The following is an 18,474-nucleotide window of genomic DNA, read 5'->3' as shown; positions in this document are numbered from 1 at the left end:
ATGTAGATAAAAACGACCCATTCTAAGTGTAAAAAACCAATACAGATTATTTTAAAGGGTCTTTATACACCACTGATAATATAGTATGTATATTGCATTTCTACAAAGAGAGCCTTCTGAAGTTACACACTGCACCTTTAAACTAGGCTGGGCTGAAAATGTTGAAGTAAATTGCTGTTAAACATGTGCCCAAGGGTTTCCCTCATAGTAAAAAGAGCAATCCCACGATGCCTCTTCTGCAGTAAACAGCACGTATCAAGGTTGACCACCCATTTCACACCGCTCCACTTAATGGTTCACTGACCGAATGAATGTTAGCAGTCTAGAAAGTGTTTTCTCCAAACTACATCCAAAACACATTCCCAAAGCTGGAGCAAAGGCACTTTCTCAAAACAGAGCTCCCTCTCAAAAGGTCTAGGATTTTTTAAATGTATTATTAAACCACCATTAGGATCAGCTGATTTATTGGCAAAATAATATTAATAATAAACAGAGTAACATATAAGATGAACAAAATCCCCAGCTAGTTTTTTTATTCTGTTGAACATACAGAATGCTTACCATCATTTATCAAAATATCTACTTTTGTGTTCAACAGAATAAAAAAGGTTTATAACAACATGAGGGTGAGTAAATGATCAATGATGGATTTTCATTATTGGGTGAACTAACCTTTTAAGATCAATGAATATGCAGCAAATTTCGTTAAAAAATGTTCAATATAAGAAACTGTTACAAATGAAATGAAGTCAACAAATTTGAAAATAGCAGTCTGAAGATTCAGTTTGAAACAAAGAGGCATTCATACGTTTGATTAAAAAAACAAAAAGTTATACAGTATCAAAATAAAAAAAATAGAAGCTGTATGTATAATCAGGATTAACTATGTACATACTGGACATCATATCCAAGCACCAACCTGTTTCACTCATCCCTTACCATCCCATGTAAAGTTCAGTATGAATGTCTGTAACCAGTGTAACACCACATCCGGCACTTAGCATCCAAGACAGGAAAAAACGGAAGGGTGGAATAGGGAGGATGTGTTTATTTATCTTCAATGTTAACACGTCTTTACCTCGTGAGGGTGTTGATTTAAATAAAAATAAAAGGCAGAGTACAATAGTGAGTCACGCTGATATCCTTCTAGAGAATCGACACAGACGGAACGGATCACCCTCGAGACCACGGTAAATATGAACTTTTTTATATATATAGTCCAAAATTATCTGGACACTCAAAATCTAATTCAAGTACCATATATTCAAGAGACATTTAAGTAATTTTGACAGCCAGAGAGAGTCCAAATACTTTGCCCTAATGTTAAAACATTATCAGATTTCAAACACACATTTTGTGAAAATTACTTTGCTGGTATTTATGCTATATATCATTTAAAATAAATGCAACTTGGGTTTGTTTTTGTTACATAAAGAAATTTATTCATTTTTATGTGTCGCTTAAGCTTTCAGATGAATACAATGGTGAATACACTGTATGGGATAAAAAGCAGTAGAGTATTGGATGATTAGTCATTAATAATAGTATTGACAATATATATTAAAGTCTTTAACTCAAAAGTTTAAAATATCTACCTGATGGTAGAGTTGAAATAACAAAAACCAATGTTGAGAGTACCCTATAATTTAACCACATATTTTGTTTTTCTTTCCTAACGGCAAAGGAAAATCTAAAAATGATTACCAAACAGAGAATACTTCTGATGGTCACTATGATGATTACAAGCAATGGTCTCATCAGTGTCATCAGCTCAACCACCACTAGCTCAACCACCACCAGCCCAACCACCATCATCGCAACCACCATCATCGCAACCACCAACAGCCCAACCGTCATGTGCAACTCATCCGGCGTGTGCAACTTAAATCCAAAAGCCAACTCAACAAAACCTACGAACTCAAATCCAACAGCCAATCCAACCAAAACTACGAACACAAATCCAATAGCCAATCCAACCACAACTACCAACCCAAATTCAACAGCCAATCGGACCAAAACTACGAACACAAATCCAATAGCCAATCCAACCACAACTACAAACTCAAATTCAACAGTTAATCCAACTAAACCTACTAACTCAAATTCAACAGCCAATCCAACCAAACCTGCTAACTCAAATCCAACAGCCAAACCATCCAACTCTACTAACTCAAATTCAACAGCCAATCCAACCAAACCTGCTAACTCAAATCCAACAGCCAAACCATCCAACTCTACTAACCCAAATCCAACAGCCAAACCATCCAACTCTACTAACCCAAATCCAACAGCCAAACCATCCAACTCTACTAACTCAAATCCAACAGCCAAACCATCCAACTCTACTAACCCAAATCCAACAGCCAAACCATCCAACTCTACTAACCCAAATCCAACAGCCAAACCATCCAACTCTACTAACCCAAATCCAACAGCCAAACCATCCAACTCTACTTACTCAAATCCAACAGCCGGCTCTGGTGTGGCACCTTTGAAGATCCTAAGGCTGCCTGAAATTCTGATCTACGCGGTCGGCGTCATTGCGGTCCTTACACTCATTTAGCAACTCGGATCATCTTTAGGAGATGAGAAATTGAATTAGTTTATCACACAGCTAAAACCTACAGGATGCACCAAACCTGTGGTTGACCTGAGGTTGGTTTTTCATAACTAATAAATTAAATAATCAGAAAATCTGATTAAGTTCTTAGTTGTGATTCATTTAAATATCAAGTATCATACGTTTCTCCTAAGCGATTTTAGAAAAGAAAAAAAATGAAACTGTTAAAATCCATTTAGAGTAAGGAGCAGTAATATGAATGTAGATAATATGTAAAATGTAGTTATAACATATTCTGGGTTTGACTTAAATTGATGAGAAACATTTTTGAAATCATTTAATAATACTGACTTTGATTGCAGACCTACTTAATCTTAAGTTTATTCATTTAGCAAAGATTACTCATCTTATACTGTCATTATCTTCATGCTTTAAAACATATTGAATAAAACTGTTCTTTAGAAATTATTAAAGCAAATGTAATAAATGTATTTTTAAAGTCATATGCATTGTTGTTTAATTTTGTAACTTCACTATTTTAAAAGACATAAAATGAAATCGAATCTAAAACACTATATGGATTTTTGCAAAACTGTATGAGCAATCAGATACTCAAACATGGCTTGTGTCAATCTTGAAGAGAGCAAATGTGACAAACAGGATATAGATGAAACGAAACACTACACCCAACTGAGTAAGCAGGAGATGTAGGAACACAGATGTTACAACAGTAAAGCTACGTCTTAATACAAGCTCTTACCTGCGGGCAATGTAATAAAAGACGGGATTCCCGTTCTTAGATGTGCCAGCTTGGTAAAAAATGTTGAGTGTCTTCAAAGCTTTAAATTCTTCTTTTTCATGAACTTGATGCCTTAAAAAAAGTGCACAGTAAACAAATATATTTAAATGTTTCAATAAACATGCAATAAGCCTTTAAAAGGGACACTCACATTTTTTGAAATTATGTTCATTTTCCAGCTCTCCTAGGGTTAAACATTTGATTTTTACCGTTTTGGAATCCATTCAGCTAATCTCCGGGTCTGGCAGTAACACTTTTAGCATATATTAGCACAATCCATTGAATCTGATTAGACCATTAGTGTTGCGCTAAAAAGTAACCAAAGAGTTTCAATATTTTTTCTGTTTAAAACTTAAACATCGTGTACTAAGACTAACAGAAAATTAAAAGTTGCGATTTTCTAGGCAAATATGGCTAGGAACTATACTCTCATTCTGGCGTAATAATCAAGGACTTTGCTGCTGTAACATGGCTGCAGGAGGCACAATGATATTACCCAGTGCCCGAAAATAGTCCCCTGCTATTGAAAGTTACTAAGGGGACTATTTTCAGCTACTGCAAAATATCATTTATTGTCTGTTGGTCTTAGTATACGATGAAACTACAGAAGAGTCCAATTTTAAATAGGAAAAATATTGAAAACTCTTTGGTTATTTTTTAGCACAGTCTAAACAGATTCAATGGATTATGCTAAGCTATGCTAAAAGTGGTACCGCCAGACCCGGAGATCAGTTAAATGGATTTCAAAATGGTAAAAATCAAATGTTTAACTCTAGGGGAGCTGGGAAATGAGCAACAATAGTGTCCCTTTAATAATATATTTTTTTCACACTTAATGACTCAAAATGATTTAGCAGTACATACAAGGTCTAAAATGAAAAGTATGTTGTCATTTACTCGCCCTCATGTTGTTACAAACCTTTATGAGTTTCTTCATTCTGTTGAACACAAAAGATAAATGATTTTTGATAAACGATGGTAAGCAAACAGCCGTCATTACCCATTCACTTCCATAGTATTTGTTTCTCCTACTATGGAAGTCAATGGGTATAGTCAACTGTGTGTTTCCAGAAAAAAAAAAACTCATACAGGTTTAGAACAACATAAGGGCTAGTAAATGATAACAAACTTTTATTTTGGGGTGAACTACGCCTTTAACTGTTATAACAAATTTTACAACCAATTTGTTATAAATACTGTTCAAAGTACAAAATGATTTTGCTCTTTTGCAAAAGAAGGGACAGTCACCTTGTCATAAACTCCTCAAACTTTGAGCTGGTAAGGTTGAGACTGGACCAGTGTGTATCAGCCACTGGCTTATGTTCAGGGGGGCCCAGGTACGCCAGAAGGGTAGCCATCTTATCAAATGGTCTGCGTCCCACTGCCTTGTGATCCCTATAGAGTTAAGTTTCATTTTAATATTTGCAAAATTCTAACCTAATAACTAACATATCCTTAAGTGCCTAGAGGCTGTTACTGTTACCTGTTGCTGGACAGGTATTGGCCAATTCTCTCCTGGTTGTTCCACAACAGACGGTGCAGTGCTAGAACATTTCCATCACTGATAAAAGACAGGCTGTGATTCACCGAATCACTCGGAGGAGAGTCAGACGCAATATCCAAGAAGAATCTGCGTTTTTCAGCAAAAACAAACAAGTATTTTGAATCTGTCTGTAAGCCCATATTGGTTCTGAAAAGCTGAAAGCTTTAAACCTTAAACAACAGAAATCGGCCTGTTCAAGTGTAAAATCTAAAACAGTTTATTTCCTAGTGTCCATAAAATACTAGTAATGCATAACCTTTATATGTACGATACTTAATGAAACAACCACAAACACACCTTCTAGCAGCATCAAAGTTGCTTTTTACAAAGTCATTAAAGGGCCGCATGTGCTCCTCTTTAGTAAAGAGAACGTGATTAGCAATGCTCTGGAGAATCTGAAAAAAAAAAGAGAAAAAACACTGTATAAATGTCGCAACAACAAACATTTGTAAACTTTACGACAATGTGCTGCTATTTAACACGGTTCAGTATTTCACAGTGTTACGTGAACTGTAGATGCAAAGATAATGTTTGTTAAATATGTTTGGAGCTATCTAGGTAGCACCTCCAGCAACTAGTACATAACTACAGATAATACAAATTGTAATTCCTTTACATAAATACCAAAAAGAAAAAGACCCTGGATACAGATTCGGAGGGCACCGTACTGCATCTAAGTGTACTTTTGTGGTCACACTTACTTTAGACATGAGCTTGAGACCGCGTTCAATCCGCGGAGGGGGTTTCTTGTCCAGGATTCCCGTCTCATACGGCGAGACGATAGCAGGGTTAATAAAGCGCAAGAACATGGCACTTCCTACAGCACCGATACTGTTTTGAGGAAACCGCTGGCTGACCACCTGCACATAAAATAAGAAGAAAACAGCAGGGAAGACCAGTGAGTTGCGGCAGGGTTTAATTCAAAGGTAAACGAAAAACCATAAAAAAAACCCTTGTCATTAACAAATGCATTTAAATGGAGTTAAACCAATTCATAATAAGATTTATAAACATTTTGATATAGGTTTGGAATTATGGAATGATATAAAAAAAGAGCATAACAATGACAAAGAAAAACAAAAATGAAACTGATAGATACGTTTTGGTGTCATGTAAAATGGGATTGCAAGCTTTGCTTTGAAAGGAAAATGGGTCAGATGACTTACAAGAAACACAACAGTATTTACATTGAACTGAAAATAATAAGACGATATCAAACCTGCAGAACCACAAGAGAGGCAATCAATTTTCCAATGGTTTCTCATTTACCACTACAATAAAATCAAATGCACACACGCAGTGGAACACCCTTAGAAGAACACACCTTTATCAAACAGAATAATTTTTTACGGTTAACAGAAAGAGAAAGACAATATACACATGTTTCATAAGTATGAAATATATGTTTATAAAGAATCTTCGCCCTAAATTTGCTTGATGGGGTTGAGGTTTGGACTTTGAGGGGGCCAGTATGTAAAATGACCTAAATCTCCTCAAAGTCCACCCCTTAACTCCAATAAGCAATTTTTGTGCGAGTTGGAAAATAAACTGCACTTGTACATTCAAAGGAAAGCCTTTGGCTTGAGTTGCATTAGTCATGGGATAACATTACGAATAAAGTTCTGAGGAAATATATTGACACTATGCCATAAGGATGTGCTGCTGTAATTGCAGCAAATATCCAAGTTAATGTGAGTAAAAACAGTATGACTCACTTAATCTAATATTTGTTTTGCTCAGAGCAACTATCATTATGAAATGAAATCATAGCCGTTTCTCAATGTCAAGGAAGGATCCTCGGAAGCCAGAATTTCGAGGATGCTACATCATCAACGTCCGTCGAAGGACTGTTCCAATGTCGAGGATCCTCAAAATTTCTGCCAAGGACTGAGTCCTTCGTTCGAGAAATATCCCATATACAGGAAAGGATGCATATGTGTATCCTTCGCGCTCTTCAAGGGCTGAAATCACCCACAATCCTATGCGCGCAACACCGAAGGCACACCTTTCAATCACGCAAGGACGTGCACTTGCTAGCCTGTTCCATTTAACGTGTTCTCTGAATGCTTAAGCAGGGCTCCAGACTAACTTTTTTCACTAGGAGCACAGTGGCCCCAACTGAAAAATTTAGGGGCGCAACCAGAAAATTTAGGGGCACACACCGTAAATCAACATGCTAACCAAATATTCACATTTCTACTAATTTCGACTGTATTACTAATAAATACTTGATGATAGATGCAGAAATTATAATGTGCTGTTTCAAATTCAGTGTCACACTTTATTGTGCACTTTTGGAAAAAAAGGTCAAATTTACTGGTTGCACATGTGCGACTGGATGTAAAATTCAGTGGCACACTCTCAAATTTTAGGGGCAAAATGCCTCCATTTGGGGGCAGTCTGGAGCCCTGTTAAGAGGAGCCTCGCCTAGCCTCTGAAGGAAGTGACTTGTAAGACTAGTCCTGCTAAGGAAGTATCCTTGACATTGAGAAAGGCTCATGTTTCGGGGACAAAAAAGGGTCAATATTATAAACATCCATGGTAACGCGTGGTCCCTATTTCACCACACTTACAATAATAAATGATAGCCTTGACCTAAATTCTTAAGGACATAACTCAATTCAAAGTAATTTTAAAATTAGTTTGGGACCTACAATTGGCTATTAGTGCCTCAGCTTATTGTAAAAAAAGTACAAGCCATCTCATGATGAGACCAAATGAATTCTTTACTAAGAATGCATGGTCACACATCTGACAGTAAACTGGAAATGTGAAAATACAAAAGACAGGAAACAAAAGGTGAGAACAATTTGTATTTTCACTCATGCAAAAGCACCAATGGCTTGTCATGTGTAAACATGCACAACCACAGATTTGAAGACAATCCAAAGATTAAAAGACAGAACCTAGAAAAGCACCAACATGTTCATTAGATCCCATCTAATTCATGCAAATCAGGTAAAATCCTTATAAAAAAAATGTAGCTGTCCAAGTCACACAAGTCATTGACTCTTAACATACTGTACCAAGAGCCAAGAGTTTTTTCCCCTAAATGTAAAAATATATGTTGTGATAGGAAAAGGCTTAAAACATAAATTAAGTCAGTTGAGGGCTCCTGTTGCACTTGGATATAACAGATAAACCCACACAGTGAAGTCGTGCGAAAGGTCTATGCCGTAGGTTATACGTAGCTTCTGCGTAGCCCCTCGCCAGATTTTTAATGGTGCGCCAGCTCTACGCGAACTGCAAGCGCTGCGATTGGTCCACTAGAACCCCTCCCGTCAGGTTAAAAACTGCGTCATAAATATTTCTGTTTGCGATGAAGAGAAAAAAGATGGGCCAAGTTGAGGAGTGATTTAACTCAAATTGCAAACAAAAGTCTCTGCTTATTTACTTCCATCACTGCTGGTCTTCACAAAACATACACAACAAGCTGCTGTTTCTTCTTCATTTGTGGGTTAAACTGTCCAAGCTGCTTCTTCATTGACGGTCACGCTGCTACTGTGGTAACACTAGTGGATACTGCCTACCAGCGGTCTGCATGTGTTTGCATGTCAACGTGGAAGACAACTCAGAAGTATATATGAAAAACCGACGCGTATCCAACGCCGCCGCAGGTATGCTGCAGGACGTATGCATAACTATGATGAGCCCTTAAAGCACCAGATCTTAGTTTTACAGCAAGAGATTGTTCCAGTACAAAAACCTTAGTCCATCCCAATTGCCCACCACCAATTCAGTCCACACCAGTTAAACTTCTAAACAAAAATGTTTGTTTATCCACCTGTTAACCCCTTAACCTGTTACGTTTTTTAAACTGTAAACAAGAAAGTATTTATGTGGTTTGGCTGTGCGTTTACTCAAAAACAGCTTTCTGGGGTCCTAAAAATGCTAACTTTTGAAAACGTTGCCTTGTTGTCTTTGCATAAACTAAGAAAACGCAAATCTCTGATAGAGATGATGTCATGCTCACGCATTAATTCAGTCTATAGGCATGCGTGAGTATAACAACAACAGCAGTAGTGGTAGCCTACTGGACTGTGTTTGTGCTGCTCAAGATATTGAGTTTATGTACATTTAACAAAATTTTCTCCAACAAAATTTTGCCAATTTATAGTCACTTGTAGTAATAAAGCTATCTCATAGTCCATCTAAACAAAACTGCCTGATGCTTTCGCCATCTTGATTGTTTGCATTCATCGCTCTGTAGAAAAATGTGCTCAGGCGCATGGTGTTTCTTTACGTAATACAGCAGACTTAGGCCTCGGACACACTCAACGATTTTTACATCTAATACGGTTTCAAATCCATGGGAGACCACAAACATAGGGACAGTGTCAAATGATACAATTTCATGATTAATGATTCGACCAGACTGCGAGACCAAACACGTGATGACTGTAGTAACGATTTCAAAGTGACATGTGATCTCACAGAACACAAGATTAAACGTGACTTGAGAAAACAAATGTTGTGGTAGCTTGCACGATACATCAAAGCACTTGTACTGTTGCTGTAGTTGTATATGTATGTAAGTCGATATTCTTTCTCAATACTCCTCTTTTATGTCAAGTTTGTGGGTGTCTTGTTTCAGCAATAAAAGCATGCAACAACTGGTTGAAGTCTGCACGCTTTCATTGGCTATTGCAGCCGTCATATTGGAGGCAGCCCGATCAAGAGTTTGGGATCGAGGAATCTCCAATGTGATCAGAAGCAGCAAAGACCCACATTGGAAGTTATTTTGGACAAAAAAGCATGTGTGTGATGATGACCTCCTTTCGATCACAAAGGGAGCAAATTGGGCTTAAAATCTTCAGGAATCCATGTAAATGCTAATCTTTTTGTGACAGCGTTGTGCAGTGTACATTAAATTTTTCAAAAATGCAAAAAAAAAACTAACTTTTATTGTTGTGTAAACACAACTTTAGAATAAAACCACGGGTTTGTTTCTAAGACAACCAAACCAAAAAGATCACAGATTACATTGGAGTTTCTGAACATGTTTTGGCACAGAAGACAAAAATGCCAGAAATCATGAAAAAAAATGAACAAAATGCACAAAATTCAACTAAACAAAATAAAGTAGTAGTAACTAAAGCAATGCTGCATTTGTGGCATGAATAAAAACCAAACCCCCAAAAAATGATAGCTAAAGAAAAAGAAAATGCTAAAACACTTACGGATTTTTTGTTTTCCTTTTTTTCTTTAACAGTGGCTTTATTCAGAAGGGAGTGGCAAGTAGCCTACAGGGCAGAGATGAGCACAGAGAGATCACAGCAGCTAGACAACTGTACTCAGCACAGCCACAGTGCATACAAACACAACGAACGCGCAGACAACACAATTTCCCGAGAGCTGATTTAGGAACAGTTTGATTTACCCCCCACCAGGATCAGTTAGATAAACACAGGGCGATGCTCCTTAAGCCAAACGTGAAGCAAAAGCTGCGAAAAAAGCTGCTGTGAAAAAAGGCTCCCAGCTCAAGCAAAAAGTGTGAATATGCTAAGATAATTTATTAACAAGTTGACATTAGCTGAAAGAACCGATATAGGATGAGAAGAGGAAGTCTTGATATATAGGTCTAATATCAGATATAAACTATAAGTGTGAGCTGAGATAAGGAGGACAAAGTGTTTTAAAGTGGCTGGTAGTTTGTGTACTTCTTGCTACATATCTGATTATAGCTTTTAACAGACGTGTCTGAATTGTTGAAAAATCCCTTTGGATTTGGAAAAGAAGAAAAAAAAGAGATGAAGAGACAAACAGAGAATGGGAGAAACAGATGTTAAGTTCCATCTTGAAGCACATGCAAACCAGGAAGAAATCTGGACAGCTTATTTTTACCCTTGAGGTACCCAAACAACCCAACCCAAACCTTATAATTACAAACAAAGAAACAGAAAAGCCAAGAACTGAAATACAAGAAATTAAGAGAGAGGAAAATAAATGGCAGTTTAACATAATTAATTTCCATGAGTATGACCCAATAATTTAATAAAAAGTAACTACACTACAAACTACCCAACAAGCCCCTTACAAAATAAAAAACAATTATGGAAAAAAATAACTACAATTACAGACACAGCATTAACTTGGTTAAAGGGAGATTTTTCATTACCAACTAATTTCCTAAGTTTATAGTTTAAGTGTACAACTTCAAACGTATAACCGTTTTATTATAATTTTATTATTAATAGGCCCAAAATTGGAAACATTCATTCATGATATCTAACCATTTGCGCCATTTCATAACATGTGTGCACCAACAATGGTAGGCACTTTTAAGAAGGAAATATATCTAAACAGACGTCCATTTCACACAATTTCACATTTGACAAAAAAATAATCGCATAAATGTATTAGAATTAGAAATGTACAGATATTACATTTTTAACCGATTATTCAGACTGATATCTGCCGATATCGCTGCCGATAGTTTGGTGGTTATATTAAACTGAAGATTACATCTTCTAAACGTTATTAATTCATATAGGACCATTAATATTGAACATTAAACTAGAGAGGTTTCTATACACCAAGCTTAAATTCATTGCTTTTCCATTTTCTTTTGATTGTCAGAATATATCGGCCACAGTGCTGTGACAGATCGCAGTTGATTCGTGAACCGTACAGATCACAACCCACGGTTCGGATGTGGTTCGCGGATTAATACGCAAATTTAAATGGGGAAACGTTTATCATTTGCACAGGTTTCAAAGGCTGGCAAATGTTAACATTCATACTATTTAACCATAAAAAGGCGCTAAAGTGAGCAGCTCTCTGTATGCACAGACGCACAAGTAGTTGAATGTGTCCAGTCCAGCTCCAGTCAGACATGATTATCCTTCAAAGATTAGCAGATTCAGAACTCTTGATGTGTAAACTTAAAGGAATAGTCTACCCTTTTGCCATATTAAACTATGTTATTACCTCAACCTAGACGAATTAATACATACCTATCTTTTTTCAATGCGTGCACTGTACAGCGCGTTGTGAATGTGTTAGCATTTAGCCTAGCCCCATTCATTCCTTTGGTACCAAAAAAAAAAAGTTTTATTTTGTGGCACCATACTTACTGGTATAACTCCTCATGTAACAGTCTTTAAATAGGGAAAACAAGGAAGTGTTTGGTGGCTTCCCTGTTTGGTACCATAGGAATGAATGGGGCTAGGCTAAATGCTAACACTTCACTTCCTGTGTTTTTGAAAGGACACATACAAACAAAATGATCGCCACAGTATTCTTTTTCTAATAAAAACCTTTGTTTATGTCTTAAGTGTATGTATAGATTGGAGTCAGAAACCAGTCTGTGCTTATTTGGTCTTAAAGAGACAGTAACCTCAATTAACCTACTGAAGTCTGTGTCATTAATGTTAATCAAATCATCCAAGACAAAGAGAAGTTCACTTCTTTAGGTCTAAATAATAATAATAATAATAATAATAATAATATTTAATTTATACAATAAATACAGTGTTATTATTCATTTGACTTGATTTCTGTAACTAATGCTAATTTTAGACCTCACTTATGTGAAACTTTCTTCTTTTATAAATGTTTGTAATTTCTTTATTTGTTATTAGATTGATCGAAAAATTATCAGATTTGTGCCTTAAAAATCGTAATGTGATCCAAACTGTGAGTTTTGTGATCTGTCGCACACCTGATTGACCATGACTATCAGCTGTTTTTAAACTATCGGCTGATAGCAGATTATTGGCCGATATATTGGTGCATCTCTAATTATAATGCTACACTATAACCTTTGTCAGGGCAACAATCTACTTTAATTTATTTACAAACTTATTTATATATTTGATATGTATATTTATTTTTGAATTTCCCCAAAAGATTTTCCATGAACATTTCAGATTTTCAAGACAAAAATTAAATAATCATCACAACCCTATAAAAATATTATGTTCTTTGACAAACGTAAGGTGTAATTGAGTGAAAAGAAGGATATACAGTATGTTTGTACACAGACAGACTGAGATGAGAAAGATGCATGAAGATAAAAGCAGGTTTCCATTTTAGAAGTGATCAGTGGATGCCCAAGCATTAAAGCCAGCATTAGTGACATTGGTCAAATGATACAGTATTGAAGTGTTGAAGCAGGCTGACGTGTGAGTGTACCTGATACAGGCAGTGACAAACGCTGCGCAGCTGAGGAGGAAACTCGGAGGAAGAGTTGATGATAGCCAGAAAGAAGCGGTCCGTGATCTGCAGCAGGTTCTTCTGGTTCTCCTCCAGGTTCTCTGTTGATTCCAACCTAAATCAGACATGGAAAAGTTCAACTTCACACTTAAACAATATCACTACAGAAGATAACTGTGTGACAGCATAAGCATGCACAGTCTTACAAACAGCTATGTGTTGAATACATTATAAGAATGACAATATAGTTTTATTAAAGAGTGTTTAAGGGATAGTTCGGCCAAAAATTATATTAAATTCATGATTTACTCACCCCCAAGCTGTCCGAGTTGCATATGTCCATCGTTTTTCAGACAAACACATGTTCGGATATTTTAGAATTTTTTTTAGATCTTTCAGTTGATTAAATGTAATGTTACATGGTCCACGACCTTCAAGTCCAAAAATATCCACATTTAAAACTTTATTAACGTAAATAACTACCTTCCGGTAGCGCCGCCATCTTAGACTCCTCTGTATTCAGGAGAGAGTATTAGTGTAGTGTACGCACTTTTCTTAGTGACGTATGACAAATTCGGGGCGGGGGCACAGAGCAGCAGCAGAGTAGCCTCCGTAGGCTGCGTAAGATCTCATCCTGAATGCAGACACGACTAAGATGGCAGCGCTACCAGAAGGTAGTTATTTAAGTTAATAAAGTTTAAAATATGGATATTTCTACAACACCACCGCGCGGATTACCCTCAGAAGACCTTTGTTTATCATCCTGGAGCCTTTTGAATTTATTTTGTGAAGGATGGACGCAGTTTTTTTGGACTTGAAGGTCGTGGACCCCATAACATTACATTTAATCAACTGAAAGATCTAAAACATTTTCTAAAATATCCGAAAATGTGTTTGTCTGAAAAACGATGGACATATGCAACTCGGACAGCTTGGGGGTGAGTAAATCATGGGTTTAATATCATTTTTGGCCGAACTATCCCTTTAATATTAGGAATCTGATTAGACAAACGTGCCTGGTGGGGTCGACTTCAAAACTGATCTGCTGCCATTCCGGCGTAGTGATTATTCCTTTTAGAAGAGGCTCCAGCAACTTCTGCAGATATGTAGCACCATACACCTGCAAATAAAGTGCCGGCACAAAAACAGGATATGTTATCATTAGTGTTATAGTGCTCGAGAACAGACTCAATACCATTTTGAGGTCTCAACTATTTTTGGTCTCGACACCCTTTGGTCTTGGTGGTCATGACTATAACACTGGTTATCCCCTTAATGTGTTAACAACAGATAAATATAGATGGCTTCAAGGCTAATAAACAGACTAAAGTCACTATTTTGATGTCTCTTTTAAACATTTATATTGCACATATAACTTTTGTAAATGATAAGAGATACATAAGTGTGCTATACAGAAACAGTTTCACATTACCTTAAAGCAAAATGTCATTATCTTGCTGGCTAGGCTGTTGCCTCTGAAAAGTGTCTGCATAGAGTCGGCTAACTCCACTTCTTTTGAAAACATGTTCCATAGCAGCTGATACAGCAGATGTCGAGAGTCAAACAATGTCACCAACACCCTGGCCAGCTCATCCTACAAATCAACACAAAATGTATCATATCTCCTCTCCAATGACCAATAGCAGATGTAATGTATTACACTGTTGGTGAGCTGGCTAGATGTTTTTGTGCTTATGCACTCAAATATGGTTCGATCGAAGGATACAGTTTTTTCTCAAACTACAAAACTTATTTATTAAACAGTTACCCATTGAGAGCAGGGGACCACATTGGCCAATGCCATGGCAATGGGTAGTTCTCCCTGGTCTCCCATCATGGTGACCAGCTCGACGAGTCTCTCAAAGCGATCGGCCAGCACGGTCTCTGCTAACGTGTCAAATTCAGTCCCCTGCTGAAGGATCTTAGTGAGAACCTCCATGAACGTAGCACGTGTCTGTAAGTCCTTATGGTAGCCCAGACCTGTTCAGAAACATAAAAGAAAACATTAGCTAAATGAAATAATGTCCAATTGTCAGTCAACATCGAAATGAAAATATTGATCACTTCAATCAATCAGATTCGTAACACAATTATTTTAATGTCTCTTACCGATAGAGTGCATAAGGCCGCTGTCCACATTGGCATTTAGTAGGTTGGACATGGCCAGCACCGTGCAGTGACGCAGAGATGCCAGTCGCCTAGACATGCCACGTTTCCGCCCGGCGACCTGCTGTCCGTCTTCCTCAACCTCACTGCAGTCATTCAACAGATTCATGAAAAGTGTGAAGTACCTGTGAAAGGAGTAGGAGCAAAAGAGGAATAAAGACTTAATTTAATATTCACTACTATTTACTTCTAAGTTTGACAGACATGGTGGTAATGATTAAATGATGTACAACTGTTGTGTGAAAAGCTAATATTAATATAAAATAAGTATAATGAAAACAGATAGATTAATCAAATTAGCTTCCAAATAACATTATAAAAATCTAAGTAGAAAAAAAAAATAAGATACATGTATTTTTGTAATATCATATACAATTTCCTGAAAAATGACAGTTTGGAACAATATGAGGGGGTTTCCCGGACAGGGCTTATCCTAGTCCCAGAATAAAAAGCATGTTTGAGCTGACTTCATTAAAAAAACATCTTGCAATAAAATATCCTGGCATACTTTATTTGCCAATGCCAATGTTTGGTCCAAAGATGCACACAAGTAATGTTTTGTAAAAATTACATAAAAAGTCACCATGAAAAAAAAACTATTTACTATTATTTATTTTGGAATATTGTGTTTTTTTTACTAATTACTAATCTGTGAGTGTCATTATTTTTTTTAAATTCATGTGCCCTGATAATCATAATCCAAAACTCAAATCTCCTCCCTTCCTCAAAACGATCTCTCTTTACTTCCGGTCATTTGGTATAGCAGGTGGGCTGGGTCCGGGAAAAGATCACAGCGATAAACAACATGACCCATCTTCAAACAATCCTCCAATCAGATACCGATGGACAAATTCACATCCAGCCCTGCCTTATTTCATTTCAGAAGTTGGTTTCACTCAGATATATGTCACCACGGGGAAAATTAGGCAATCGCTACTTCCATTTAATGGCGACTTTAAATTTCCTAATCCTGAATTAATCTAAACCACTTCCAGGAAACTTGCTCTTATGATGATTAGTAAATTCTGATTATTTTACATTTAGGGAGAATTGTCCCCTTAAATAATTTAAGTCAAGACAGGTTGGAAAAATCCAGTTAGTGATCTCACTTTAGAAACAGCTGAGACTTGGCCTCCATGAGCTCGACACCATCACCCTCTTCGGGCTGCAGGGGAAGACCAGCCAACAGAGAAACAACTGCCTCCATACTGGCCTGGTCAAGATCCCTGGACAACAACAATGACAAAAAAAGAAAGATCCAATAAATGATCCACATATGATAGAAGACTGGTTTAAGCCACTACAACTTTTATATGAACATGTGTGTAAATTTCCGAATGTTTTACCGGGTCAGACATTTGATGTCATCGTCTGCTGCTTGATTGGAGGTCCCCATTACCCAGTCTGTGAGATACTCCACCATTTTATTTCTGTGAAATTCAACGACCATAGACATTGGACAGCCCTTTATTTTATATACATTTAATGATGTTGTGTGATGTACAAGGAGAAGTAGAGAGTAAGCATTTCCACTACAAACCAAGTCAGATAACTACAACCTAAGTCAAATATTTTTATTACCTGAATTTCATTTCCTGGCAGAAGGAGAGATCATCTCTGCGCTGCATCATCACCTCTACTAACTGACACAGCTTAGTTTTAATCTGAATGGCATGGACCAGGTTTCCCAAAATACGCACATATCTTCAAAGAAAATAAAGTTGAAAATATAAAACCACTTCTGAGTAGACAAAACAGATCCGTCAAAACAGAAAGAGTTGCGGTCTTACCTGACAAGGTTGAGCATCATGGTCTCAATACTGGCTTGACCCAGGTGCTCAGAGCTTCCCTCAGTGTGGCTGTCCAGCAGGTTCTTCATGATGGCGATGGTCTGCTCTACAAATAAAGTGTTGGTGTCTGTAATAGGGACCTGGAGAAGTGAAAGACAAAATTTAAAACCAAAAAGCTGATAGGCATAACATACAGTAGATTATTAAATGGCTCGTTGGAATGCTTGATTCTGATTGGCCATTCGCAACATTTGCAGATTATCTATTCCCAGATAAAAACCGCTCAAAAGTAATACCATACGGAAAACCAGATGCTGCAGAGTTTAAAGACGAAATTTCACAAGACTTTTTAAAGATGTTAAATAAATTTGTGTCACCAGAGTACATATGCGAAGTTTTAGCTCAAAATTCAATATACTGCAAAAAATGACTTTCTTACTTAGTATTTTTGTATTGTTTTCCGTAAAAATATCTAAAAAAATTCTTAAATTAAAATGTATTTTCTTGATGAACAAAATGACCTAGGAAAATAAGTCCAGTTTTTAGACAAAAAAAATAATAATTAAGCGAATTTGTGCTTTGAAGCACAAGTAAATCACTGCTAAAAAAATCACAAGCAAAAAAATCTGCCAATGAAATAAGAAAAATGTTCTTTAATTAAAGGTTTATGAAAAAAAGTGTTTCTAATTCCATTGGCAGATTTTAGAAGTGTATAGATAATTTATTATAACGTTAACATTGACACTAGTTGTGAGCAAAAAAGGGTGTGGCCTTTTAAATGTAAATGAGCTGATCTCTGCACAAAATGGCAGTGCCGTGGCTGGAAAGTGCAGATTAAGGGGTGGTATTATCCCCTTCTGACATCACAAGGGGAGCCAAATTTCAGTGATCTATTTTTCACATGCTTGCAGAGAATGGTTTACCAAAACTAAGTTACTGGGTTGATCTTTATCACATTTTGATGATATGTTATTAAAAGACATATTATTATAATTTTTTTGTGTAATATTAAAGGGGACATATGACAATATATTATACAAATTATTAAACTAAATAGTGTGTTCATGACATTTGAACTTCTTATATTAAAGCAAAGTAAATGCGTTTTCCTTGTGGAAGGTCTGCATTCATTAAAAATCAGCAAATAAAATATTTCAAATCAATTCTTTACCTCACTTATGGGGTAAAAGGCAGTGTAATAAGCAAGATAATGTACAGGCAGCCGATTGTCAAAACTAAATAAGCCCAATGCAGGACCCAATGCAACAGTTGCCTACACATTATACCTTACATAACCTTTTTATGAAAATTAGCAATCAATAGAAAGAAATCTTAGTCTTCAATTAGGATTTTATATAAAACATACATGTACAACAAATCACCATAAAAGCAGTGATTTATGGGACTGAACAGTATGAATTTCAATAATGTTAGTCTTCTGCCACCTTGTGTCCAAAAC

General features: G+C 36.6%; 1 protein-coding gene and 1 long non-coding RNA gene across 5 annotated transcripts in view; one reads left to right on the top strand and one right to left on the bottom strand.

Annotated features, from left to right (window-relative positions):
• nf1a (neurofibromin 1a) overlaps positions 1-18,474 on the bottom strand; it is an 89,917-nt gene that overhangs the window by 49,076 nt on the left and 22,367 nt on the right. For all 4 annotated transcript variants that reach the window (XM_065280881.1, XM_065280883.1, XM_065280882.1 and 1 more), the window contains exons 21-35: positions 17,016-17,155; positions 16,807-16,929; positions 16,572-16,655; positions 16,335-16,451; positions 15,169-15,350; positions 14,828-15,039; positions 14,492-14,653; positions 14,076-14,179; positions 13,039-13,174; positions 10,083-10,145; positions 5,604-5,762; positions 5,200-5,297; positions 4,843-4,989; positions 4,608-4,754; positions 3,321-3,431 (exon numbers count right to left, since the gene is read on the bottom strand). In XM_065280881.1, coding sequence (XP_065136953.1) covers positions 3,321-3,431; positions 4,608-4,754; positions 4,843-4,989; positions 5,200-5,297; positions 5,604-5,762; positions 10,083-10,145; positions 13,039-13,174; positions 14,076-14,179; positions 14,492-14,653; positions 14,828-15,039; positions 15,169-15,350; positions 16,335-16,451; positions 16,572-16,655; positions 16,807-16,929; positions 17,016-17,155 — 1,985 coding nt within the window. The remainder of the gene's footprint in view (positions 1-3,320; positions 3,432-4,607; positions 4,755-4,842; positions 4,990-5,199; positions 5,298-5,603; positions 5,763-10,082; positions 10,146-13,038; positions 13,175-14,075; positions 14,180-14,491; positions 14,654-14,827; positions 15,040-15,168; positions 15,351-16,334; positions 16,452-16,571; positions 16,656-16,806; positions 16,930-17,015; positions 17,156-18,474) is intronic.
• LOC135770438 (uncharacterized) lies at positions 956-2,473 on the top strand. Its single transcript, XR_010542623.2, has 2 exons — positions 956-1,190; positions 1,685-2,473. It is a non-coding gene; the product is annotated as an uncharacterized lncRNA (long non-coding RNA).

Source organism: Paramisgurnus dabryanus, chromosome 8, assembly GCF_030506205.2.
Source record: "Paramisgurnus dabryanus chromosome 8, PD_genome_1.1, whole genome shotgun sequence".
NCBI classification, from domain to species: Eukaryota; Metazoa; Chordata; class Actinopteri; order Cypriniformes; family Cobitidae; genus Paramisgurnus; species Paramisgurnus dabryanus.
The sequence above is the reverse complement of the archived record's forward strand: the minus strand, read 5'-3'. Positions and strand labels throughout refer to the sequence as shown.